Raw genomic sequence first — 26,786 nt, forward strand, 5'->3', positions numbered from 1 at the left:
ATTCGTTTGGGAGAATACATTCATCATTAGCAATTATTTGATGATAATCAAATATGGAGAGAATACTATGTTCAGTGTTGAGTGTGTAAATAGGTATATAAACCGTGGCCCCTGACCACTAGGGACTTAAAAGTTTAAACCATCATAAATTTAAGGTACCCTTCAGTAGATTAAAAAATCTCATTATTATTAATTAGTAGTAGAATTATTTTTACTAGCTGAATATATTCCCTTGCCCTAGAGACATAATTAATCAGCATAAATTGATAAAATATAGTGTCCCAAAAATGTATACACACACTTTGAATAATTTATAAATGTATAAATACATTTCATTCTCAAAATTGAGCAATCAGCTGTTAAAGTGTGTATACGTTGCCCTAACTGGTCTGGCTCTGTGAATAGAGCATCGGCCTGCGGACTCAAGGGCCCCAGGTTCGATTCTGGTCAAGGGCATGTACCTTGGTTGTGGGCACATACCCAGTATGGAGTGTGCAGGCGGCAGCTGATCGATGTTTCTCTCTCATCTATGTTTCTAACTCTCTATCCCTCTCCCTTCCTCTCTGTAAAAAATCAATAATATATATATATATTTTTAAAAATTGTGTTTATGTTTTGGGGGGACACCCTGTATTTTTGGAACTAGAAGATTATATCATCATGCTTTGAGCTCTACAGGAAATAATGAATGTAGAAAGCTCTGTCTTTAATTTTAGCTTTTTTGAGCTTTAGAAATCAGGTCTCCAACTTTTTGTTTTCTCTCCATTTTATCACTTTGTGTCCCTTATAGAACCTCATAATTTCTCATAGTCAAAAAACATTCAGGCAATATTAAAGAGGAAGTTTCTCATTATAGCACATTACTATTTGACATTTGTGAGTTGATCTGGCAATACTTTTACGCATGAAGAATAAAATGTGATCATAATGTATTTTCTAACAAATTGCCTTTTATTCATGAAAATTAAAACATTTATCTAACCAACATAATTTAGTATTACTCATATCAGGAAACATAGAATGGTTGGAATTATGTCAATTTCCCACATTATATCTAGCTGTTACTACTTCAGTAGACATAATACCTATTAACTATTATTTTTGTTCTACCTGAGAAAGATAATGGAGTGCATGAGCTTTTTCCATTGTATGTTCTGCAGTCATGATTTTATTTTATGGCCCAGTATATTGGCTCTTTTGTAATTTTAATCTAGGTTGCAAAAGAAAGATATAAAACCATTTGTTTTATATTTAGGGAACATACAGTTTATATATATATGTTATATATATATAGCCCTGCGCCAGTAGCTCTCTGCAGGGCCTGGCCGCTGTGCACCTGCTGCCCAGAGGCTCTCCGCAGCCCATAGACCCTTCTGTGGCCAGGGCGCGGATTGCAAGCATTCCATGCTCCAGCCTGGCCAGAGGCCCATCTGCGGCTGGGAAATGCAAGTGACTTCCCTCCCTGTTCTCAGGAACTCCAATAAAGGGCTTCCTTCTCTTTCTAGGCCGGCTTTCACCCCTGTGCCTCTGCCATCAGCCCCTCCTGTCACACTATCCTCCACCCCCTCCACCCTCTGGCCACCCAGACTTGACCTTGCCTGGGATTCAGGGGCCACTTGACTCTGCTCAGCTCGCTGGTTCCTTCTCTTCTTATGCAAGCATTCTGCACCCTGGCCTGGCCAGAGGCCCATCTGCTGCCAGGCACAGAATGCTTGCCTCGTTGCTGCAGCGATGAAGCAAGCATTCTGCCAGGCTGCTCATGCTTCCCATTCTCAGTGGCCACCCGCCCCCCCCCCCCCCAGGACTGGGGGACTCCAGTGGGGTTAAGAGGACTGGGTGCCACCATCTTGTGGCTATGGGCTCCACCATATTTGTGACGGTTAATTTGCATTTTACCTTTTATTAGACAGGATATACATATCCTACCTAATAAAGAGGGAATATGATAATATGGACCCTCACACCATTGCAAAGATGGTGGCACCCACAGCCAATAAGGAGAGAATATGCTAATTGACTGCCCTGCCTTCAAAGATGGTGGTGCCCAGAGCCACAAAATGGCAGCGCCCAGTACCCTCAGCTCCGCCTGGGGCAGCAGGTGCATGGCAAGGCTGGGCCCACCCCCAGGTAGGCCTGGCAGCTCTGCTTGCCTGCCTCCAGAGTCCCCCAGTCCCCTCAGCCCCCCAGCCACGCAGGGCCGGCCCGAGGTGCAGGCATGCCTCAGATGGCAGCTTCCCAGCTGCCCACGGCTGCCTGAGGCTCAGGTACAGGGCCGGCCGAGGCTTGCGCTACTGGAAGTGGCATCAGCAGAGGTGTGATGGGGGCATGCTTTCCCCTGATCGCTGGGTTGCCTCCCACCCCTGAAGGCTCCTGGACTGTGAGAAGGAGCAGGCCGGGCTGAGGGACACCCATCCCCCGTGCATGAATTTCATGCACCGGGCCTCTAGTATATATATATATAAAGTATATATATACACACATATATTTATATATTTATATGTAACACTCTAGTAACTATCAGAGTAGAACATTGGCAAATAAAGATAATCACAAGGACTTGGAAGATCAATAATAGTGAACAGAGATAGAGTGGATCAGTCATGAGAGGTTCTCTAAGTTGGTATAGTTCTCTGGATAACAGGTTGGTGAAGAGATTGATGGGCATGGTAGGTGCAGTTAAGTTCAGCTTTGCACAGTAGGAATAGGCCATTCAACAGGACTGACTGAAATTCTGTGTTCCTGAATTCTACCTCCCAGTCTCTACTTCAGTAGGTAGAATCTAGACAAGTAACTCAGTCTGTAGTATGTTAGAATTGGGGGACCTTGATTTACATGAATAACAAAATATATCAAGGTAGAGGGGGCCATAATTGGGATATATGGATGAGCAACAAAAGTAAAACAATGATCCTGAAAAGAGTCAGGGTTAGGTTAGTTTTTCTCCTAAGCAAAAAGAAACTCTCACATTTTTCTTGGTTAAAAATGAGTGAAAAATTTTACAAAGGACACGTCAAATGTATCTAAAATGTGACTAAAATTGCTTGCCATGGTCATATGTTACAAAAACAAACAAACAAAAAACCCCAGATAACACTGTGCTGTTAACATACTGAGTATTTTTCAGATTTAAGTGACTCAGGATGCTAAATAGTCTCTGCTTATAATGTTATCGGAGGAGTACACGAGTGGAGTGCCTCTGTTGTTCATGGGAATGAGGTTCTTGGGGTGTCGCCAAAATAAGCATTTTCAGAATTCCCCACTGGACAATGAGAGGTGGTAGAAGACTTTATTTCCATGGAGCTACATTTTTTGGGTAGTAACATCCCATGCCCCTTAACCCAGTCTGAAAGAGGTGCAGCTAGAGTTTTAGTAGAGCAGAAGTAGGGCCAGTGTCCAGAGCTTCTGTTCCATGGTGCACCTGGGTCTGGCAGAGTTACTGTCCTTTAGTCCATTGTGTGAAGCCCACATGGCCATGGGCCACATGGGTGCATGCAGGGGAATGTGCCCTCTGCAACAGGAGTCAGGGGCAAACTGCAAGTGAGCAACCCAAAAGAGGGAACTCCCTTTGTTTAGCAGTTCAAATACTCAGGTTTCGTGCCCTTACAGAGGCCATGCCTATTCTCGCCACTGACTCACTTCCAGGTGTGACCGATGAGTAAGCACCTTCCCATGTACCTAGACCAGTGATGGTGAACTTTTTGAGCTCAGTGTGTCAGCATTTTGAAAAACCCTAACTTAACTCTGGTGCTGTGTCACATATAGAAATTTTTTGATATTTGCAACCATAGTAAAACAAAGACTTATATTTTTGGTATTTATTTTATATACTTAAATGCCATTTAACAAAGAAAAATCAACCAAAAAAATGAGTTCACATGTCCCCTCTGACACGTGTGTCATAGGTTCACCATCACTGACCTAGACCTTACTGGGATTGTGTCCAATTGCTTTTTCCAGTTCCTTCCCCCATGGATCAGCGGGGAACAGACTTTAGAGAGTGTTAAATTACACCTTTTTAGCAAATCTGTAAAAATGGCATGCCTATATTATCTAGTCTTCCCTTTACTCTTTTTCTGTTAAATAATAACCAGATTACTGCAACAGTATCATTCCCCCCTGAGAAAAAAGAAATCTCTTTATCTATACTAATAAAAGCCTATGTGGTTGTCACACCCTCACGCTGTGATGCCCTCACACCATCACAATCCATCACCAGGAGGCTACGTGCATGGCAAGGCACATGTGGGTGGGCGAGGACTTGATGCTGCATGTGTGGCATGGAGGTGGCGGGTCCCAGCGGCTCTGCACAGCTACGCCAGAGTCCCACGGCTCTGCGTGGGCTGGAGGCGGGACCCCCGGCTCCAGCTTACTTCTTTGGGGCAATCCATCGAGGAGCCCCAGATGGATGGGTGGGGCCTACCTCTTTGGGGAGATCTATTGTGGGGCTCCTGCACTGTGAGAAGGCTCAGGCCAGGCTGGGGAACCCCCCCCCCAAGTGCACGAATTTCGTGCACCGGGCCTCTAGTAATAGTATAAAGGAGAGATAGGCAAAGGTCTCTGATTTATGTAACTGCTTCCTGCTGTCAAGAGGCGGAGATCTGTCTATCCCAAGGCTTAGAAGTTCTGCCTATCTGATAGAGGAAGGGGGAAGCAAAATGGGAAAGGATTCTTTATGCAGGGAAGAAGGATTCTGCAAAGTCCAGTTAGTCTGGTGTCCCCGGGAGGTGGCGATGTCTAGGAAGATGATTAGAGAAGCTGGCATTCTTGTTGTATTCTGTTAATGACAAACTTGACAAGAAGGTTAAAAGGCAAAACTTAAAAGTGAGGAGACTTATAGCAACTAAAGGTTCTGTGAGAGGCAAAAACCCACATGACAAAGGGGAAGATTAACTTGCAGTGTCCCCAATTAGGTTGGAGGCAGGTGTGTCACACCTGTCTGAAGTCCTTTTGACCCATTACTATTTCTATTAAACATGAGCTTTCCTAGCTTTTTTTCATTCACTGGAACACTTATTGAAAGAATATTCTACTTTATCACATATTTATTTATTAAGGACTGACAACCTAATTTCATTCTACCACTCTGGAAACTACTGTCTAAAAGATAAATGAAGGATAAAATAATCATTAAACTTCATAGCCTTTACTCATGTATTATCTTTGATCACATTCCAGCATGTTCCTGTAAATCCAAGTTTTCTTGTATGATATTGTAAAAACGTCTGCCTCTCTAACTTCTTCCCCTATATATTCCCTTAATTGACCTCACCCATGCCCACGGCTCTCTGTAGATTCTTTCTCTGACTCTGATCCTTCTCCTACAATCCATTTTTTCACTTCTTAATGCATATTTCTCTTGGACAATATAAGTTGGACCTAAAATTTAATTGGTCTAAAATGGAGCTTATCCTTCCACTCCTTCTCTTCCTACTTCAGCTCTTTCTTCTAACTTCCCTGCTTTTGAACAAGTGGTGCCTTTCCTTAAGACAGCAATAGATTCCTAGTTCCTCTTTGCACCTCCCATGTTTGGAGAAGAGAAAGCTGGGCAGCCTGATTTACAGGGTGGGGCAAAAGTAGGTATACAGTTGTGAGTACACAAAGCTTACTGTTGTAATATCATGTGTTAAGTATTGTATTATTTTCCATACAAGCAGCTGTAAATTACTTTTACCCCACCCTGTATATACATTATCTCATATAAAACCCACAGCAATTCACATTTAATACATTAGTAAACTAAGACTCAAAGTGGTCAAGAGAGTTACCTAACACCATAGAGCTCTCCAGCGATGGGAACCATATCTGCTGGACACTTAAATTCATACACTTTTCACAGAATGATGGCTCTTACAAAACAATATATTCTGAATCATTAAAGAAGATTCAATTATGTTTTTGCTATTATATCTATTCAGGAAGGAAGGCAGACAAATGTATTTTCAAAGAATTATGAACCTTTTATAAGAGTTGAAAGTAATAAAGATTTTGTGTTAAATTTTGTGTTATTAAAATGCTATTAGCCGAAACCGGTTTGGCTCAGTGGATAGAGTGTTGGCTTATGGACTGAAGGGTCCCGGGTTCGATTCCGGTCAAGGGCATGTACCTGGGTTGCGGGCACATTCCCAGAGGGAGATGTGCAGGAGGCAGCTGATCGATGTTTCTCTCTCATCGATGTTTCTAACTCTCTATCTCTCTCCCTTTCTCTCTGTAAAAAATCAATAAAATGTATTTAGAAAAAAATGCTATTAATCAGAATAACCTCTTTCCCAAATTCGTTAATCAATCAAGGTTGTGGTATATATCAAACTATGTGGTTGTGTGATATACTAAACTGGTTATTTATTCACTGATGTCTTTCCTGTTGAGCTCAACATTTTTTGATTTATTTTAGTATATGGTGTTAACTGGATCATTTTCAATGGTATACTCAACAATTAAAGAGAATCTTTACCTGTGGGCTTCAGAGCAAAGTTTGATCACTGAAACAGAAGAATCTAACATTAAAGGGAGGATCATAGCAGCAGTTAGTTAACAGTGCAGAAATATCCTATGGGCATGCAAAATGGGAAATTGCACAGTAGCCTGTAAGTATGGATTATACCCTGGGAAAGGATACACTATCATTATGCAATTGCACACTGAATAACTGTCCATTACGTACCATTTTATCCAATTTAGATCTAATGAACCTGATAGATGAGGATCCTTCTAAATTAAGGAGCAATCAAAGTCTCCCTTTGGATTGTGTGCCATCTAGATGTGTTATGTGTATTTATTTGGTGCAGGAAAGACACAGCTTTCTTGTCCTGCCTTATGGTTAGCTCTTGAACAAATATTTATGAATATGATTTGTGCCATAGGGAGTATCTGTTGGTGATTGGTAGATAATGATATAAAAGATTTAGAAGACTATTTCCTGCATGGAGTTTTATTTTCCATGTTTGCTAATTTTCCTTAGTTACTTTGAATGACAATTTTTTTTTTTAAATCAAAGGGGTAAAAAACTTTTGTTTGAGTCTAAAGTCAAAGTAACTCTATTCTCTAGCAAGAAGGTTGACCAAAGGTCTTTAATAAAAAGGAAAACGAACGAAGAGGTGAGAGATGTGTTTTGACTCTGTACTAAGTCTCGCCTACCTCAGAAATGCAATGACAATGTAGTTTTATTTGGAACCTTTCAGGAAGGGGTCCGGATCACCATTTTGCAGAAAGAGCAAAAGATGTGTCAGAAGAAGCCCATGTCTGCCTACCCTGCAGGGAGGGCTGCCCCTACTGTGCCGATGACAGCCCCTGCTTTGTCCAGGAGGATAAATATCTGCGGCTTGCTATCATCTCCTTCCAAGCCCTGTGTATGCTGCTGGACTTCGTTAGCATGCTGGTGGTCTACCACTTTCGCAAAGCAAAGGTAAACCCAGGTACCCTGGTTATGATCTTTCCTTCTGTTGTCAAGCGACCTCTTCTTTTTTCCGGCAAATGAAGTTTTTCCAAATCCCAGTGGCTTCTTTCTTAAGCAGAAATCTTTATACAATAGGATAGGATTAAAGTATGAAATTTATATTTTTAGCTTCTCAGGAGAAATAAGGATTAAAGATAAGAGATTTTAACATTTTCTTCCACAGAATGTTTCCCGCTATTTAGCCTGGAGCTTGATTTCGCCGTTGTCTTAAAGCACTCTCTTTTACATTGTCTCTTTGGCTTCCTGAAGAATTTACTCTGCCAGTACCCAATATATTGTTAATTTTTCCATATCTAGAAGGCTTTGTGATGTTTATTATATTTCATTTTTATTTCTTTCAACCATATTTGAAGATGGTAAATAGACTTAGCTATTTTTTGAGCACATTATACTTTGAAGAATGAATTTATTCATGACCTTATATTTGGTCTTGCATTAATATCCCAGAGTAATAGTGATATTGCAAAGAACTTAAATGGATTTTGAAAGAGTCTGTCCCTCAATTCTGTTCTGAGAAATCCAAGAGCAGTATAAGCATTTGTATGCTTCATAGGCAGGGGTGGATGGATGCTCAAATGTTTAGGGCACAGCTTTCTGGAGAGCTGTCTACAGTTGGCCACCCATCCTATATAATAAAAATCTAATATGCAAATTGTCCCCTCAACTGGGAATTCGACCACTCACTATGATGTGCGCTGACCACCAGGGGGTGGCACGGAATATGGCGGGCGTCGTCAGTGACACACTGCTGGCAGCGGGCGGCAGTGGAGATGCTGCTGGCTCCAATAGGCCCTGAAAAGAGCAGGACCATAGCAGGATAGTGGAGCAGGTGAGAAGGTGGTGTCAGGCCAAGGCGGGTGCAAGCGGGGGACTGATTGCCCCACCGATCACCCAGCAAATGGTGACCAGTGGCTGGCAGGCCCTGATTGCTTGATCAGGGCTGGTCCTCAGGCTGGGATGGGGAACTGGGAGTGGGTAGTAGTGACCAACTCCCATGGCACCCAGGTGGGGGGCTGTGACCTTTCACCAGCTACCTGGGGGTGGGGATGACGGAGGTGTGGTGAGAATGTGGAGTGTCCACCAAATTCTCTCTCACTCCCCCTGCTACCCTCCCCCAGGATACCAGGGCTCATGTGCTGGGAAAGCCCCTGTGGTTAGGTGCTGGATGCCGTGAAGAGCCCTCCTTGCACCTGCATTGCCTCTTCTGGGTGAGCTGGGCTGCAGCCACTGGGACCACAGGGGCTGGTTGGGCTCCCCATGGGTTCACGCAGGAGCCAGTCTGTGAGGACGACCAGGAGAAAGTGTGATGCCCGCCCAGCTTCCTTGCAGCACTGTGCCCCGTCCCACAGCGTCCCACCACACTCACCGTATCTCCATGTGGGGACTTGGGCACCATGACTCAGGCAGAGGGGGACACCTGGGGCCCAGGGGCCCAGGTGCTGTCCAGGGCCCAGAGGTCAGCTGGGGCCTGCCCTTCCACGCCAGACACTCACACTTCAATTGCCAGCCAGGCCTGGAGACTGCACCCATGCATGAATTTTGTGCACCGGCCCTCTAGTTTAATTATATGTAGCCAGTGTTGTGTCAGAATCTGTGGTTCTTTTGCTTTCAGAAACTTATTTGTGCCATTGGAAAGAAAAACAAAATCTAAAGTTTCCACGTTTTCAGAATTCAAATGACTCCTTGTGTTAGCAAAGTTGTGCAGATTGGTTTAGAGATCAATGAAAATTTAAATTGTTCGAATTAGAAATTTAAAAAAAAGAGAGAGAGAAAATAACTTTTTGTGAATGTCATCCATTACAAAGCTTTAAGTTAACAAAGAAAAAACACTAGCAATATCTGTTGAGATTCAGGGAAGATGTATCCATTATGTTAATGTTATAGCCTTAAATAGTTATTTTAAACTAGAGGCCTGGTGCATGAAATTCATGCAAGGGTAGAGTCCCTAGGCCTGCCCAGCAATTAGGGCTGATTGGTGCCTTCCTTCCCCTGGCTGTGGGCTGCCGGCCAGGGCCTTCCTTCATTCTGCACCCTCCACCCCGCCAGTGGTCAGCGCATGTCATAGCGAGTGGTCGAACTCATGGTCGGTCAAACACCCGAGGGGACAATTTGTATATTAGCCTTTTATTATATAGGATAATTTTTAACATGAACATACAACACAAATTAATATTAGGTTTTTAAGTCAGCAAAAATCTACAGGCAACTTGCTCTTAATTTAAGCAATACTTATCTTTTTTTTGCAACAAAATATGTGCTAAATTGCACACATAATAAAGTAGCAGGCAAGTGGAGTTAGGGAATATCTAACCACTGTTACCTAGTAAAATTAATTGTTTTTGTTTTTTTTTTTAAAAGCCTATCACTGGCAAAGAAGATAGAATGAAAAGTTTATTTAATAAACAGCTCTGAAATCTGTGTGTGTAATGTAATTCATTTACATAGTATATAGCACATAATTCTTTTTGAATTGATTTTGCTCATTAATGAGTGCTGTGCTAAATGCAGTTAGTGATATATGATGGATTTCATATTACATTGTATAATGAAACTAATATTATTCTCACTAGACTGATGTCAATCTATGTAAATGTTACTTAACATTTCCAAAGTTATTAACTTTGTGAATTTCTCTGGGCCTTCATATGAAATTCTACTTTTTTGGTACTATCATGAGAATAGATATCTTTACATGTCATTTGGTGAAATTTCTCTATATACACACTAGTCAGAATACATAAATTAGACATTATCTAGTTTAAGATGGCCACCTTTTGAAGAATCAGTGAGATTTCACTGATTGTGATAAAATATAAAGGTGGATTTTTTTAAAGAAATAAGTTAAGTTAATAAAGGCAGTGAACATACAAGTAAATTTATGACTGATTCCTAGCTTTAATCTAGAAATATGACAAATTTTCAGAACTAGAATGGAACAACCTCTGGTTTTATAGAAACCAGCTTCTGAGGGATTGTAAATTGCCATGCAGCACAGTTAGGCTGGGATACTTATATACAGTCATTCCAGCAAATAGAATAAACACTTCTATAAGATTAAAAGCATGCGTGACTAAATTGAGGGTAAGTAAAAAGAAGATAGGTAAACTTAGCTGAAATCAAGGGTGGGTTTAAGATGTGAAAAGGATTCTGCGTGGGCAGGGGTACTGTTCTAGCTCAGTGCTAGGAAGTAGAGATTTTTTTTTTTTTTTTTAGTTTTTTTAGAAGCAGTGCCAAGAGTGAGCCATTGTCCATGAGATAAAAACCGACCAGTTATGCCTTGGCCAGTGTGGCTCAGTTGGATGGCCATTGTCCCATGCACGAAAAGCTGGTTTGAATTCCTGTTCAGGGCACATGCCCGTGTTTCAGGCACTCTCTGGTAGGGGGTTTTCAGGAGGCAGCCAATCTATGTTTGCTCTCACAACAATGTTTTTTTCTCTCTCTCTTTCTAAAAAAATAAAAAAAAATTCAATTAAAAAAAATCTTAAAAAAACAACAACAGGTGACTGACCAGCCACTGAGGTAAAACATGAATATTCCTAGCAGTAAGTCTTGAAAAAAATTTCTCTTGTGGATTCTTATGCATAGAATATACTTAAATGGAGCAAATGATAAAAATCCTTACAGGAAATAGAATACTAATTTTCATAGCTTTGTTTCTGTTAATTTTCCTGAATGCATGCTAGAGTTTTAATGCTTAAATATAGCCCAGGCAAATTATTTCTGTGTGGGTATCACAAAAGTGGTCCCAATACACAGTTCTTTACTGTTTAGTGTGAATGCAGGGATATATTTGGAATATCTAGATTAGAGTTGGCCAGTATGCAGCACACATGCCCCCACCACAAGGCCATAATAGACAGGCATGGTCCTCTTTCTCATCTCACCCAGAATCAGCCTCCAAACCCCTCTCATCCGGTAGAACCCTAAACAGGTTCTAGGCATGAAATCTGTTTGCCATCCTGGATCTAGAAAAATGGAATGACTGCAAACTCTTCACATAAACTTTCTTAAATATAGTTGCTCATTACTAAGTTATTAAAAGGTATTCACTGCCCTGTCCAGTGTGGCTCAGTTGGTTAGAATGTCATCCCATACACCAAAAGTTTGGGGGTTTGATTCCAGTTCAAGGCACATACCCATATGTGGGTTGATCCACTGTCTGGGCACATATGGGAGGCAACTAACCTATGTTTCCCTCTCACATTGATGTTTCTCTTTCTCTCTTTTGCTCCCTCCATCTCTCTCTCAAATCAATAAAAATATATCCTTGGGTGAGAATTAAATTTTAAAAAAAAGTTATTCACTGAGTGACACCAATATAATCCCTGTCAAGATTGCATGTCAGCTTTTCCATATTGCTATTAAATGTGAAGCTGTGTGCTATAATCCATATATATATAAAGCCTGTGGCCATAATGCCGTAATGACCAAAGATCGGTCACCAGGAGGTGCATGGAACACCTCTTGGTCCCGCGGTCCACAGGCTCCGATTGCAGCAAGGTGGGCGGCAGGTGGGCGGGGCAGCATGGTGAAGAGGGCGTGGGGGATGGGCACCGGGCAGGCAGGGGCAGGGGCAGGGAGCAAGGCATGGGCCCCCAGGTGGTGAGGGGAGGTTCTCCCTCCACGGGGGGGAGGGGCCGGGGTGCATGCAGCAGGCGACAGGGAGAGGAGGTGCGCGGGGGGAAGGGCGTGAGCTGGGAGACGAATTGAGGCAGAAGGTAAAAGCTGTTAATAAGGGAAAGAGCCAAATGGTTCAGAGCAGTCAATGGCTCAGACACTCAACACTGGGGAGAGAGGAATGGGGACCAGCCAGGCACAAATGAGCTCGTGAGGCCTGAGCCAGTGGCAGCGGGGTCTGGGGTCCCGCCAGTGCATGTGGTGGAGGGAGTCTGGGGCCCGTGGTGCGGGGGGGTCTGGGTCCCATGGTGTTTGGGTGTCTGGGTCTCGCGTGATTTCGCGTGCTATCTCTAGTATAACATAGCATCCTATATAATAAAAGCCTAATATGCTAAGTGTCCGGTCGTTTGGTCATCCGTTCAACCAATCAAAGCGTAATATGCTAATGATATGCTAAAGCTGCTCAACTGCTCGCTATGACGTGCACTGACCACCAGGGGGATAGAATTGACATGTACTAAGGAAGGCTGAGGCATCTACTCAGACACACACCTGAAGAGAAGTTCACTCTTCCACCTACGGGGAGACATCCTGAGGGAGGGTCCAGGAACGTGTGGCTAAAGGAGCCTACCTAGAACCTGCGGCTTGTTCCCTCTTTCGTCTTGTCCAGCTTGTGAGCCATGTTCTTTAATCCAGTTTCACCAGAATTCATGGTATGTGGCATCTTAAATACTTTTAGTGTGGAACTATATTTCATTTAGGGCTCATAGGAATTGGTCATTTGGAAACTTAAGCCTCTTTTATTTATGTTAGACTTTTTTCTGTTAATTGATAAAAATAATCATATTGACAAAACAAAAATAAACAAAGTGATGACAATGTCAAACCTAGCCGCTGATCCCGTACATCTAAGCATGCAAATATGGTGTCATGGTAATAGGCAATTCTCTGTTGTGAAATGAAATATGAGGTGATTATGGTAAGAGACATAAGGTGATACAGAAATTTATGTCTTTCAGTTCTGATTCCTCGAGGGAAGTCTAGTTATGAGTGCCTTTGTTGAAATGAGGTTTACCTATGCTTAAAATATCAAGTTTGTAGTTGTTCAGTAGCAGCAATCATTGATCAAAGGTTATATTAACATTTTATCATTTTAAACAACACAAACTAGATTCCATTATCTTTTGGGGTGAGGCTTGTGGTATGACGCCGTAAAGGGCAAGTTAAATTTCACTCTACACAATCGTTTAGGAAACTAACTTCATATATTTGTTCTTGTGCCCTTGGTTAAAGATTATACCTGTCAATAAACTGTGAATGATTCTGAACCCAGTGAGTTCTTCTAAAACAACAGCAATTTTAAAATAGTATTTTAAAGATCCTAAATATTAAATATTTTGAAATTATTTTCACCAGATATTATGACAAGTAACATTTTTCTGTTAGCTATTCTGAAGACAGAGTGTGGTTTCTTGTGGCTTAATGTCAAGTGTGTTAGTACAGTTTATTTTCAAATGAAAATGTAAGAGAAAATATTCACTGGAAGGAGCATTAAGTGCTTTTACATCATGTGCAACCATCACCACTATTCATTTTCAGAAGTTTTCTTTATCATCTTAAACCTAACTCTGTACTTTTTAAATAGCTCCTCATTCCCCCTAGCCTCTGCTAATCTATCTTCTTCCTTTTGTCTTTACAAATTTGTCTTTTCAAGGCACCTCATATCAGTGGAATTATACACTATTTATCCTCTGTGTTTGGCTTATTTCACTTAGTGTAATGTTTTAACAGTTTGTCCATGTTTTAGCATTTATTAGAACTTGATTTCTTTTAGTTGCTGAATAATATTCCATTGTGTGAATTTAGCACATTTTGTTTATCAGTCCATCTATTGATGAATATTGGGGTTATTTCCACTTTTTGTATTATTGTGAATAATGCTACCATGTACCTCTGAATACAAGTATCTACTTGAGTCTCTGGTTTCAGTTCTTTGACTATAACCTGGATGTAGAATTGCTGAATCATATGGTCTTTCATTTGATATTTGATATTTTCACTAACAATTCATGTTCCTTCACAACTTATTATATTTAAAATATTTTTATTCAATATCTAGTGCTTGTGACCTGGGTGTTAAGAAACTAAATATTCTGCTGCTAACTATTCTTTCTCTTTAAAATGATGGATTTGATGAGGTAACTTCATAAGAAATTTCAAGCACTAAAATTCTATGATTCCTTGAATCTGAGGGATTCATATTTCTAATTTGATGTATTCATTGCATAAAAAGATTAGCTAGCATGGATGAGACTGTCATTCTATTTGCTAATGAATTGTGGACATGATATGACTGGATCCAGAGAAATCTTTTAATGGGTCCAAGAGTTTGGAAAACAACAATAGTAATAGCAGTATATGTACTCTAAAATCAAGCCTGATTAATGTAGTAAGCACTTCAGAGGAGTATTTAACTTATAAATAAGAATCATATCATACTAGCTAATGTGAGATTAAATTTTATGTCTTACATGTATTATTGAAGGGATATCTGGACCATTCCAAGAGTTTCCAAAGGGGAAAGTATCACAACTTTTAAATCTACAATGTTGTCCTTATAGGGGGTAAGAAGATGAGAACTACATAAAAGTTACACTAACTATAGTGAAATGTTTGGTTTTGATCATGATGCCTGATATTCTTTGTATAATTTTTTCTTTCCATAAACTACATTTAAACATATGTATGAAAAAAAATCCGGAAACTGGAGTGCTAAGCTTGAAAGTTATAGAAGTATAATCAGACTTTCTGAATTAACTTTCAAGGGATCTTTCCTAAGACAGAAGAAATCTGAACAGGGCCAGCCCCAGCATTACAATTAGGTGCAGGGCAGAGTGAGATTAAGAAAGCGTGAACTAGGCCTTCCTATCCCAAGCATCAGTACCTTATCCCTAAAGTGTTAGGGCTTCACATATTTGGGTCTTAAAAGCTTTCCAGCATTTAGGGGTTTCCTATTTAAAATACAGATGCTGTTTAAATAGGGTTGGCTAAGTTGTCATTGTAATGATAAGTAGAGCTTGAGCTAAAAGGTGATTGCCACCTCCTGTCAGTTTATCGAACACTCTGTTATAAAGATCTGAGGCAGTGAGTGGATTCATTCTGAAAGGTAATTGTTATTGGCTAACTTTAGCAGCCATATGTTACCAGGGAAACTAGATACACCTACCACATATTTACCACTCCTTTCCAGGAGTTTCAGGCTCAGGGGAAATAGTGAGGGAAGAAAAACTACTGATACAGGATGTGAGAGGGCCTTGGTGATAAGCATGAAACTGTTTTGTCTAGGGAGAGCCCACTTTATGAAGTATTACATCAGATCCAGTTTTTCTACAGATGATGAACTGCTATAGGTAGCCAAGATAAAATAGATTTACTAGAGCTATCCCATTTCATAATTTATTAGCCAGTTTTCAAGTATTTAGAACTTAACACAGTCTGAAATAAATTTTGACAGGTGCTTTTACCTAAATATATGACAGTAAGTGTATTTCAAACAAAATGTAATGCTTTCAATTCTCATTAATTTCTGCTTTTCTTCTGACAAATATGTGTGGTATATGTTAATAAAAATGTCAGAAGAAATTCGATCATAAAAATTATGGCCTCTATGTTAGCACACAATGTATAGTCCCCAATGTATTTTGTCAATAAGAAAGTGTTTTTGTATGTTTTTATTGATTTTTTAGAGAGAGGGAAAATAAGAGAGATACAGACATTCATGAGAGAGAAACATCGATCGATCGTCTGACTACTGCACTCCTGTTACTGGGATTGAGCCCGCAAACCAGGGCATATGCCCTGATGGGGAATCGAACTATGACCTCCTTGTTCATAGGTCAATTCTCAACCACTGAGCAATACTGGCCAGACGATAAGAAAATGTTTTAAGAACTCTGAGTAAAGCTTAATCAGTCCCCAGCTCAAATTTAATTTCAAATCTTTTCTTTCTCTTGTTACTGTGGGGATTATTTGGCTTACTTGTAGGTTACTTTTTCTTAAAGCTACTTTTATTAGCAATCATGAATGTCTACTCTTTCTGGTCACAAAGTTTTCCAGATTATTAAGGGTGAGCTTTAGAACAAAATATTACATTTAAACAATTAAAAGGCAAATTGGAAAACGTGTTTTGATAGTAAAGGATTAATATTCTTAATCTAAAAGCAAACAGACCCTTTTAGGAATCGGTAATAAATAGAAAATTACCCAATAGAAAAACAGGCAAAGAATATTCATTAGAAATTTATTTTAAAAATGCCCCATAAAAATGTATTCTCTATATGCATGAATAATTACAAAATGCAAATTAAAACAATGAGATATACTTTTATAATAATAACTCTCTGTGTTGGTGAAGATGCTAGGAACTTATGTGCTCCCATCCATTGCTGATGGTTGTGTAAACTGGTAGAAACTTTTGGATGAAATTTGTGTGTAATAAATTTAAAAATGCACAGTAGTTTTACTTCTAAAAGCCTGTACTAAATAAATCATAAATGTGCACAAGGTCTTACAAATATATTGATATGTTTTTATCATAGCATGTGTTATAGTGCACACAAACTGGAAACAATTAAATGTTCAAAATTGGGTTAAGTCATTCATGCATTTAAATATGTAGCCCAAAATTGATCTTGTAGAAAAGTAAATAATAGGATAAATGACTTTGATATAGTTAATGATAACCTTCACTACCACATTTATACCATTTATTAAAGTTTTATTTTTAGCTTTCTCATTTTTTATTCTTCCCTTTCACCTTTTCTTCTCATGCCATCCCTCTCAGCTTACCTTCACCCATTCCTTCTTTTCATTCATCATCCATTTACTGAGCATCTACTACTTGCTTGGAACTATTGCTTAAACTGGGAATAGAATGATGAACAGGACAAACAAGATCTGTGCCCTTAAGGGGTTGATATTTCATTGAGGAGCTTGGCTGGTAGAGATAGGCAATAAAACAAAATTAAGAGGAATGTATGAAGTGCTAGTAAATGCTATGACCAAATGAAATATGATAATGTGATAGACTATAACTTTGGAGTTATAGAATTCTTATAGCCACTATGTAAGTTGGTATTTTCCTCATTTTATATTTGAATAAACCAAAGTATAGAGAATTTAAGAAGCCAATCCAATATTACTTAGGGAAGCAAGGATTAACATTCAGGTGTGTTTGACTTTATAACTCATTATAGCTCTTAACTGCTTTGCTGTACTATCTGTGAGGTCATAAGGCAAAATTTATCTTAAATTCTAGAAAGTAGACCCAGCCAACCTGGCCCCATTTTAATAATCTAAGTTCTAGGCCTGCATGCATTCTTCTAAATTCCTCATTCTCTTATGCCTCATGTCCTGTGCTTCATGCTTGCTAGGTGTCTGCTAGTTAACTGAATAAATTAAGTGTCTATATGTTATAAATTATTTTGAAATTTTTTGGTGACATCCTATCTAATAAAAGAGTAATATGCAAATTGACCATCACTCCAACACACAAGATGGCTGCCCCCATGTGGACACAAGATGGCCAGCAGGGGAGTGCAGTTGGGAGTGACCAGGCCTGCAGGGAAGGGCAGTTAGGGGCAACCAGGCTGGCAGGAGAGGGAGTTAGGGGGGACCAAGGCCTGCAGGGGAGGGCAGTTAGGGGCAATCAGGGTGGCAGGGGAGTGATTAGGGGCAATCAGGCAGGCAGGCAGGTGAGCAGTTGGAAGCCAGCAGTACTGGATTGTGAGAGGAATCAGGCCTAAATGGGAAGTCAGACATTCCATCAAGGGGTCCCAGATTGGAGTGGGTGCAGGCTGGGCTGAGGGACAACCGCCCCCCCCCACCACACACACACATGAATTTCATGCACCGGGCCTCTAGTTGGTTAATAAAATGATATAGGTTTCAGGTATAGAATACAACATTTTAGTGGCTTTATATGGTCCTTGGCTCTGCTCATCTGTGTCACTACATAGTTTGGCATTTTAATGGCATCCCTTAATGACTTAACCTAAGTAACAACTCATGTATAATGGTTTAGGGGTATGTGTGTGAATGTATGTGAATGTCAGGGTGGCAGTAAGGGTACATATGGGGAGAAGCAGGAGAGTGCAGGAACATAGTTTTGCTAAAGGCTCTCTTTATTTCTGTGCTTCTTAAAAATATCATTTAAATAACCTCCTACTGGTGGTAGCAGTACTAATTGTGAGTTAATGAAGACCAACGAAAGTGATTATTGTATATGTCTTTTTAAAAAAATATATATTTTATTGATTTTTTACAGAGAGGAAGGTAGAGGGATAGAGAGCTAGAAACATCGATGAGAGAGAAACATCGATCAGCTGCCTCCTGCACATCTCCCACTGGGGATGTGCCCGCAACCCAGGCACATGCCCCCGACCGGAATCGAACCTGGAACCCCTCAGTCCGCAGGCTGACGCTCTATCCACTGAGCCAAACCGGTTTTGGCTGTATATGTCTTAAGAGACATAAAATGTTTAATGATTACCAAAGCTCCATTTCTCTTTGGAGGCACTTACATTTACTATGACTATTTGAATGGTAAAGCCAGTGACATATTCAGTATGGTAAAAATAACTTTTTAAAAAATTAATGTACTTGTATACTAAATTGCTTGTTATTTGAAAAATATTCTGAGACAAAACTGTTTATTCCAAATTTCTTAGACCTTCATTTTTAAAGACCATTCAAATATTATGTAAGCAAAAGACTTTGCACAGTTATAAATGAATGCCTTCATTAACTATTTATTCAATAGTTAGAATATTTAGCTGGGTTAACAAAGATGATTTTGATACTGGCTTGCCCAGGAGAGGTTCATACTCTAATGGGGAAGTGGATATAAGGAAATGGAAGATATGTAAAACATGTTCTAAGTGTGTTGAGTACCTGATGAGGCAGTAGGGGATAATGATTCAGGTCACAGACTTTAGTTTGTTTGGTGCCTCTCACATAAGAGGTCTTAAACTTTTGGTAAGTTACCAACCTTTCTTTATCTTAGTTTCCTCTTCTGTAATTTGGGGATTATAAATCTAATCTCATAGGGCTACATTGAAGATAGAACTGTGTGGAATCTTAATAAACTTATTACAATTAATGATCTGTGACAATGCTCAATAAATGTTAGCTATTAATAGGGAGTGTATACAGAATATAATAGTAGCATAAAAATAAGGTTAAGGGGTGGTCCAGGAGCACTTCACAGAAATGATACTAGAGAAGAATTTTGAAAAATGAATTTATTGGTCCGCATGAAAGGAGGTAAGAAGGTAGGCTAGGCAGAGTGACACACATGCAAAGATATTGGAATGCACATGGCACATAGAGGGTAATTCAAGTATTTCAGTATGGATCCTGAAAAACCTGCCCAAGCATTTGGACTTATTCTCTAGGAAGTTGAAATAAATTGTTGAGCTGACTAAAGATGCTAGACATATGGGTTGGACCAGATAAATAGGTTTGTAAGTCATTCACTCATTCATTCAGTGTTTTTTGAGGGTGCACGAACTTCCCAGGTATTGTTTTTGATGATGAACAAAACAGGCATGGTCTGTGATCCTGTGAATGGAGTTCATAATCTTGGGGTAAAGATAGGTAAGTAAGTAAGTTAGTAAATGCCAATACTAATAAGTGCTATGAAGGGAGGTAAAAGAGTAGAAGAATATGGGGTTGTTTAGGAAGACTTCTCTGAGGGGGCATCATTTAATCTGAGCTCTTAAGGATAACTGGGGAATGGATGGGGTGGGAAACAGGGACGGAATAGTATTACAGGAAAAGAAAACCACGTCTGTGAAGGCACCAAAATGTGAAGAAGCTTAGAGTGTTCTAGGGGCTGAAGGAAGCCAGCAGAGAGAACAAATAGAAGCAGAGCCAGAGAGTGGAACGAGGAAATTAGAGAGGGAGTTTCCAGTCCTTCAGAGGTCTATAGACCAGAGTAAAGAGTTTAATTGCATTTGATGTGCAATCAGAATCTGCTGAAGGATTTGAAGCAGGATAATAAATGATTCCATTTAGGTATTAAACATTTATCTCTCTGCCCTGATGAGAATGGATTAGGAAGGGACACATGTAAAAGTGGGGAAAATGATAAGATGTCTATTGAATTAATTCAGGTTAGAGATAGTGGTGGCCTGGAGAGAAGTGATGAAAACTGAGATACACTTGGAGATAAAACTGATGCGGCTTGATGAATCTGATGTGAGATGTGAAGAAAAGAGAAAAATTAAGTTTGACTCCTTCAGATTTATAGCTTGAGGAACTAGTTGCAGGAAGAGTTGTGCTATCTACTAACATTAGGAAAGTGTGAAACACTGGAAAGAGACTGGTTTTAACAGTAGGAGAAGGATAAATCAGGAGTTTCATTCTAGATGTAAGTTTAAGTAGGGTTGCCAAATTTAGCACATAAAAAACAGGATGCCCAATTAAATCCAAAACTAATAGATTTAATAAAGGAATTTTGCAATGTAGCAGGATACAAAATTAACACTCAGAAATCAATGGTATTTTTACACATAATGAATTCTCAGAAAGAGAAACTAAACAAACAATCCCATTTACCATAGCAACAAAAAAATTAACATACCTAGGAATAAACTTAACCAAGGAGGTAAAAGACTTATACTCAGAAAACTACTGGATGCTGAAAAAAGAGATAGAGGAAGATATAAACAAGTGGAAGCATATACCGTGTTCATGGATTGGTAGAATTAACATAATTAAAATGTCCATATTACCCAAAGCAATCATAGATTCAATGCAACCCCTATTAAATTACCAAAGGCATGTTTCACAGACCTAGAACAAACTCTACAAAAATTTATATGGAACCCAAAAAGTCCATAAATAGCCACAGCACAGATTGAATTGAAAAGCACAGATGTTTTTCTGAAGTTATGTTGAAAGGAAGAAAAGCAGGAAGTTGAAGGTAAGAATTAGCATAGGTAGTTATGTTTACTAAATGGTTAATCATTCAAGGAACTACAAATATTTTGCAAGTGACACTTTTCTTTATGTCCATTTGCTTTTTGTTAAAGTAGATTTACAAAAGGTTCACTCTTCAAGTTTCTTAAGCATTTACAGCATTAATATGTGTGACAATTAATTTTAAAGGAATCCCACAAGGGAGAGAAATAACAGTAATTGTCATCTTCAGTTTACAAATGGAGAAAATGATTTCAATGGATACTCCTGAGATCATAATGCAAACCACTGCTTACTCATAATTAAACGAACTTCCTTCAAATTCAATGAAAAGAGCATATTTTATAAGACTTTAGTGGGTGTATAATAGTCGCATGGCATTTTGAGCCAATTCTGCCAAAGGAGTTCAGTCTATAGTTAGTTAGGCCTATCCCAGTTAAAACTGAAACAGGAAGATTTATTTTTTGAGTTTTATTTCCTAATACAGCAGGAGTCAGCACACTATGATCTGCCTGTTTGGAAAAATAAGTCAAAATGAAGAATATTTTATGACAGTGGGGATTATATGGAATTCAAATTTCAGTATCTATCTAATAATAGTGTTATGCCCAGATTTCAAAATCCCCCAAGACAGACCACTAGGGAGCCAAGTCCCATGCAAAAGCAAAGAGTCTTTATTCAAGCTAGCTTGGTCCCTCTGCCTCCATCGGCGCAGCGGCAGGATGCAAGAGAGCCCCAAGTCCCAAGAGAACAAAGAATTTATAGGGCTTGGGGAGAGGGGTGGAGGCACTTGGTCGATTCCGGTTGGTTGAGTGAGGGCCGGGGGCTAGTTTCCCCTGCTTTCCCATTGGCTGAGATAAGGGCAGGCTGAGTAACGGATACATTCTGTGGCTTTCCTGGGAGAGGAGTTAGGGACACAGCTATCAGTTCCGTTCTGTCCTTTCATTAGGGACACAGCTATCAGTTCTGTTCTGTCCTTTCAATAGGGTAATACGCAAATTGGTTGGGACACCATCACGTAACGACTTATCATCAGGCTGCATGCGCAGCAGGGGCGGGTGGGTGGAGACTTGCAGCATCGGAGATGGGGGCGGGGCTGCGGCGGAGGCCTCCCTGCACCTGCACCAGGGGTCCGCAGGCCTCTGCCACAGCCCGACCTACAGATCCGCAGGCCTCCCCCAGCTCTGGCCTACCTTTTGGGGGCAATCCATTAAGGAGCCCCAGATGGGTGGGCAGGGCCTACTTCTTTGGGGCGATGGATCGCAGGGCTCCTGCATTGTGACAGGGCACAGGCCAGGCTGGGGGACCACCCCCCCCCAAGTGCACAAATTTCATGCACTGGGCCACTAGTCCATACGTAAAGTTTTACTGGAATACAGCTCTAGTCATTTGTTTCCATGTCTCTGGCTGACTTTACATTACAATGGCATAACTGAATACTGTGATGGAGATGGCATGATCTAGAAATCCTAAAATATTTATGATCTGTTCCTCTACTGAAAATATTGGCTGTCATTTAAAATACAGCTCCTGCCTGGTCCAGTTTCCATCCCTATCTCTTCATCTTTCAGTGCCTCACTAATTGGTCCTATACATTCTAGTTGTATTTGCCTTTTCTTAAGAAACTCTTAAACACTAAAAAGCCTACACCCAAATGAGTGAATGTACAATGTTGTAATTTCAGATTCAGGTCAGGATCCCTGGATACATTTTGGCTAAAAGGTCATCTTGGCATTTTGGAACCCTCTTCCCTCCCTCCCCCATGCAGTCAATTTTGTCAGCTACAAATATGATTCTAATTTGGACCATTTGCTAGTTTCTTGACCTGCTATTTTCTTTATGACATACCAGGCCCTTCAGATCCTGAAGTTAAAAAATTTTTAAAACAATGTTCACAGGCAGAATGGTTTGAGCAAGAGGGCAGAATAATGAGGTCTCAATCGGTACTGTAAACATCGATCCTGGGAGCCCAGTCCATTGCCTGGTTCTGAGTTCTGCTGGCCTAGAGAAGCATGGCTTGGCTGCCTTGATCATAATTTTAAATTTTATTACAAATTTTACATTGCTAAAACAAGATTTCATTGGGGCCATGAGCTCTTGGCCCACTGCTAATTTGTATTCAGTTTAGCTTTGTCAGTACTTTGGAGGGTGGATCTTGCTCAGCTAGAGTGCAGTGTATCTCCTAAACATTTTGAAGCCTCATGATTTCCTGGGTCAGCCTTTCTCCAACTGGGAGTCGGGCAGCATCCCTGGAGGGGGTTGCAGAGCTCCCTTCATTGTTTCTGTGTCTACAGTACTTTCTGTCCTCTGGCTTGGTCTCCTTATCCAGACAGGATCACAGGGCTCTAGAGCGGCAAGAAGGGCAACCATGGCAAAGAGTTACATATTTTTGCCCTAACCGGTTTGGCTCAATGGATAGAGCATCGGCCTGAGGATTGGAGGGTCCCAGGTTCGATTCCGGTCAAGGGTATGTACCTTGGTTGTGGGCACATCCCCAGTGTGGGGGGGTGTGCAGGAGGCAGCTGATCAATGTTTCTCTCTCATCGATGTTTCTAGCTCTCTATCCCTCTCCCTTCCTCTCTGTAAAAAAATTAATAAAAATATATTTTAAAAAAAGAGTTACATATTTTTTCTTTCTCTTGGAGACGTTTAGAGATGAGCTGTCATGAAACCAGGCTCTGTTTTATCTTCTTCTTCCACCTCTGTAAAAATCATGCTCTCCTCCACACACCTATGAATCCTATATATAACCTGGCTTCCTGGGGGCAAAAGGTGAGCCTGTTCTCGCTCGGCTTTCCCCTCAGCAGTATTTCAAAATGGTACACTCCTCTGGGGCTTCACTCCTATCCTCCTGATGTCCCCTCTTGCCTCTGGACACAGATCAGAGAAGAGAAATGGATTGAATGCTAGCTGAGCACGTGAGCCTTGCCCACCATTTGCAGACTGAAGACAACTCTGCTTAATCCTGAGGAGTGATTAGGCTGTTTAAAAAAAAAAAAAAAAGACGCTATTGGCTGTTCCTTGATCTGGGCTCCTTTGCAATAGCCGGTAAGAGAGAAAGCAAGATTCTCTCAGACAACACCTCCATTCATTGACTGCTTGCTGGTTAAAGTTTGTAGAAGCAAAGCATGGCTTTCCATGTTCCCTTTTAATTATCCATAATAGCGCCCTGCCAATCCTGCCTCATACACACCCCACAGGGGGACATTTGTTTCATTTGAGAGAAAGCTGGGTAGGTGTGAGGAAAAGTTTAAGTTCAAGAGAAGCAGGATTCTTGTTGACTTCTTTTCCTTAGGAAAGTCTGTGAGACTTGAATTACCGTTACCATGCTAATTGGCAAAGGGACAATTTCTTATTTATCACAGGTCCTGGAAATGTGCACAATTTTTGCAAAATTCAAATGTCTTTAAAGCTTGTTTACTCATTCTCATGACTTCTCTGTTTATTTTATCATTTCTTCATACACTATTACTAAATTTAAGTTTATAATACTTCTGAGGACTCTTAAGGATATATGTTATTTTCTATTTCATAATATAATATTCAGATAGGATCATTTCTGACATTTCAGTAATGTAGTCAATTTTTAGCTCTGGGACCCAAATTTAAAACAGATTAGAGGTAGCATTCACAGTCTCATTGCTATAGCATTTGCCTTCATTTTCCTTATGAAAAATAAGAAGGATAGGGGAACAAGGCAAATAACAGCAGAGAAGCTTAAAATAAATAAAAAGGGTCCTAACCCTTATTGGCCTATGGTAGTCCAAATTTAACACATAATTATAAAGGGAGCCATTATCATCCATGTTTACATTGAGCTTCAGGACTCTTTATCTCTAGAATATTTTTTTCTAACTCAATTCCACCCCCTTAACTCAGCATACCCCAACACGCTTCACTAAAGCTGTGGTTCTGCTCCTCTGTCCCACTACCCTCTTCTATTTAAAGGTGACTCTACACCTGATTCAGACAGGGATTAGAGTAGCGTGTGCTGGCATGGCAGTATAACCACTTGGCTCTACAGTTTGGGACTTGACCTTTCTGCTTCTGAATTCATTCCATGATTCTTATCCTCCTGACTACTAGGCCCTGGCTGGCCTATGTAGACACTATTATCAGGCACTCATTGCTAGTGGGTGACTATCCTATATAATAAAAGGCTAATATGCTTATTGTCCCCTTGGGAGGTTTGTCTGGGAGACTGGGAGTTTGATCACTCGCTATGACGTGGGCTGACCACCAGGGGGTGGTGTGGAACATGGCGGGTGACAAGTAGCAGCTGCAGGGCACTGAGGGAGGGAGGGAAGGATGATGTGGGGAGGCCAGGAGGCAGGGAACCTGATCGGCCCTGATTGCCAGCCAGGCCTAGGGGCCCTACCCATGCATGAATTTCATGCAATGGGTCTCTAGTTATCTATAATAATAAAAGCATGATATGCTAATTAGACTGGATGTCCTTCTGGTCGTCCTTCCAGACGAAGCTGGGGCTGCAAGGGAATCCTGGGTCCTGGCAGTCAGGGGAAGGAAGGCCTACTCTAGCATGAATTTCATGCATCAGGCCTCTAGTTTTTAATGAAGTGTCATGTGCTTAGGTTGGGTGGGTGTCACTTAATTCCATTAAGCAATCAACTTCCGAATCCCCTGTGCAGCCTTTTCAAGTTTGAATGAACAAACCCCTTCTCAGATTTTGTGAATAAGTTTTCTGGAAAGGAGTCTCCATGCATGTATAATTGTAAAAATTGTCATAGGTGTTTCTAATATACCTCTCAGGCTGGGAACCATTGACTAATAACCTTAAAAATGATCCTTTATGTCCTCTTCAACGGCTGGGTGTAAAACCTAAAACCAATATCTGGGGAAGCAGAAATGCCACTTTTCTATATTAATCTTGTGCTTTTCAGTATCACATAGATACTGGACCTGCTAGAAATCACAGTTAATCTTCTTGGCTTTCCTCAGTCTCAGAGAGATAAAACCAGGGGCTGGTGTGTTCCTTGAGGGCAGGGAGTTAGTTTCAGGGACAGTGGAGCACAATGGAGAGAGAAGGGGCTATTTGGACTGTGTAGGATTCACTTATCAAAATTAAATTCCTGGACAGTTCACCCCAGACTGTGAAATAGCTAAAGGGAAAATTTACTTTAAAATGTCTGTGAATCGTAGAGAGGGCACAAATGTGAACGCTGATTCTAAAAGAAATCAAGTATGGAGGAAACCCTCCTAATGGGATGAATGTCCTTTGGGCGTTGGCAGCATGAAGTGACTAACAGAGACAGTAAGAGCTGCACACACAGAAAGGAGATGGTGGGTTTGGTTTTTGTTTTTTGACACAAATAAGACAACAGAGAAATGCTTGCCTGAAAGTAAATGAGCAGTTAGGCACAACAACAAATGAACCAACAATGCAGAAGGCGAACACGGGCGGCTCACTAGTGAGATAAATATAGGAAATCAGCGAAAACACATGACTCCGTGAGGCAGATGTAGCAAAAACAGACAGCAGATGAGGATCACAGATACAGACTGGAGGCAGCTGGAGTTCAGTTGAAGCCTAGACCCTCTCTCTCCTATGGCTTCTGCCTAAACAATTGCAGACATTTTCTCTGTTCTTTGGACCCATAGTCCCAACTGCCTTATTGATCTTTCTGTTTGTGTTTCAACACATCAGCATGTTTAAAACCAACTTCTCTCCACATCTAATCCTCTTTCACGCTTTTTTGTCGCAGGGAATGCCACC

At 40.6% G+C, this 26,786-nt stretch overlaps 1 protein-coding gene across 1 annotated transcript in view; it reads left to right on the forward strand.

Annotated features, from left to right (window-relative positions):
* Nucleotides 1–26,786, forward strand: part of GPR158 (G protein-coupled receptor 158) — a 376,508-nt gene that overhangs the window by 220,152 nt on the left and 129,570 nt on the right. Inside the window, exon 4 of the mRNA XM_081104136.1 lies at nt 7,179–7,402. Coding sequence (XP_080960262.1) covers nt 7,179–7,402 — 224 coding nt within the window. The remainder of the gene's footprint in view (nt 1–7,178; nt 7,403–26,786) is intronic.

The sequence above is a fragment of the Myotis nattereri genome (genome assembly GCF_964212035.1).
Source record: "Myotis nattereri genome assembly, chromosome: 1".
Taxonomy (NCBI): Eukaryota; Metazoa; Chordata; class Mammalia; order Chiroptera; family Vespertilionidae; genus Myotis; species Myotis nattereri.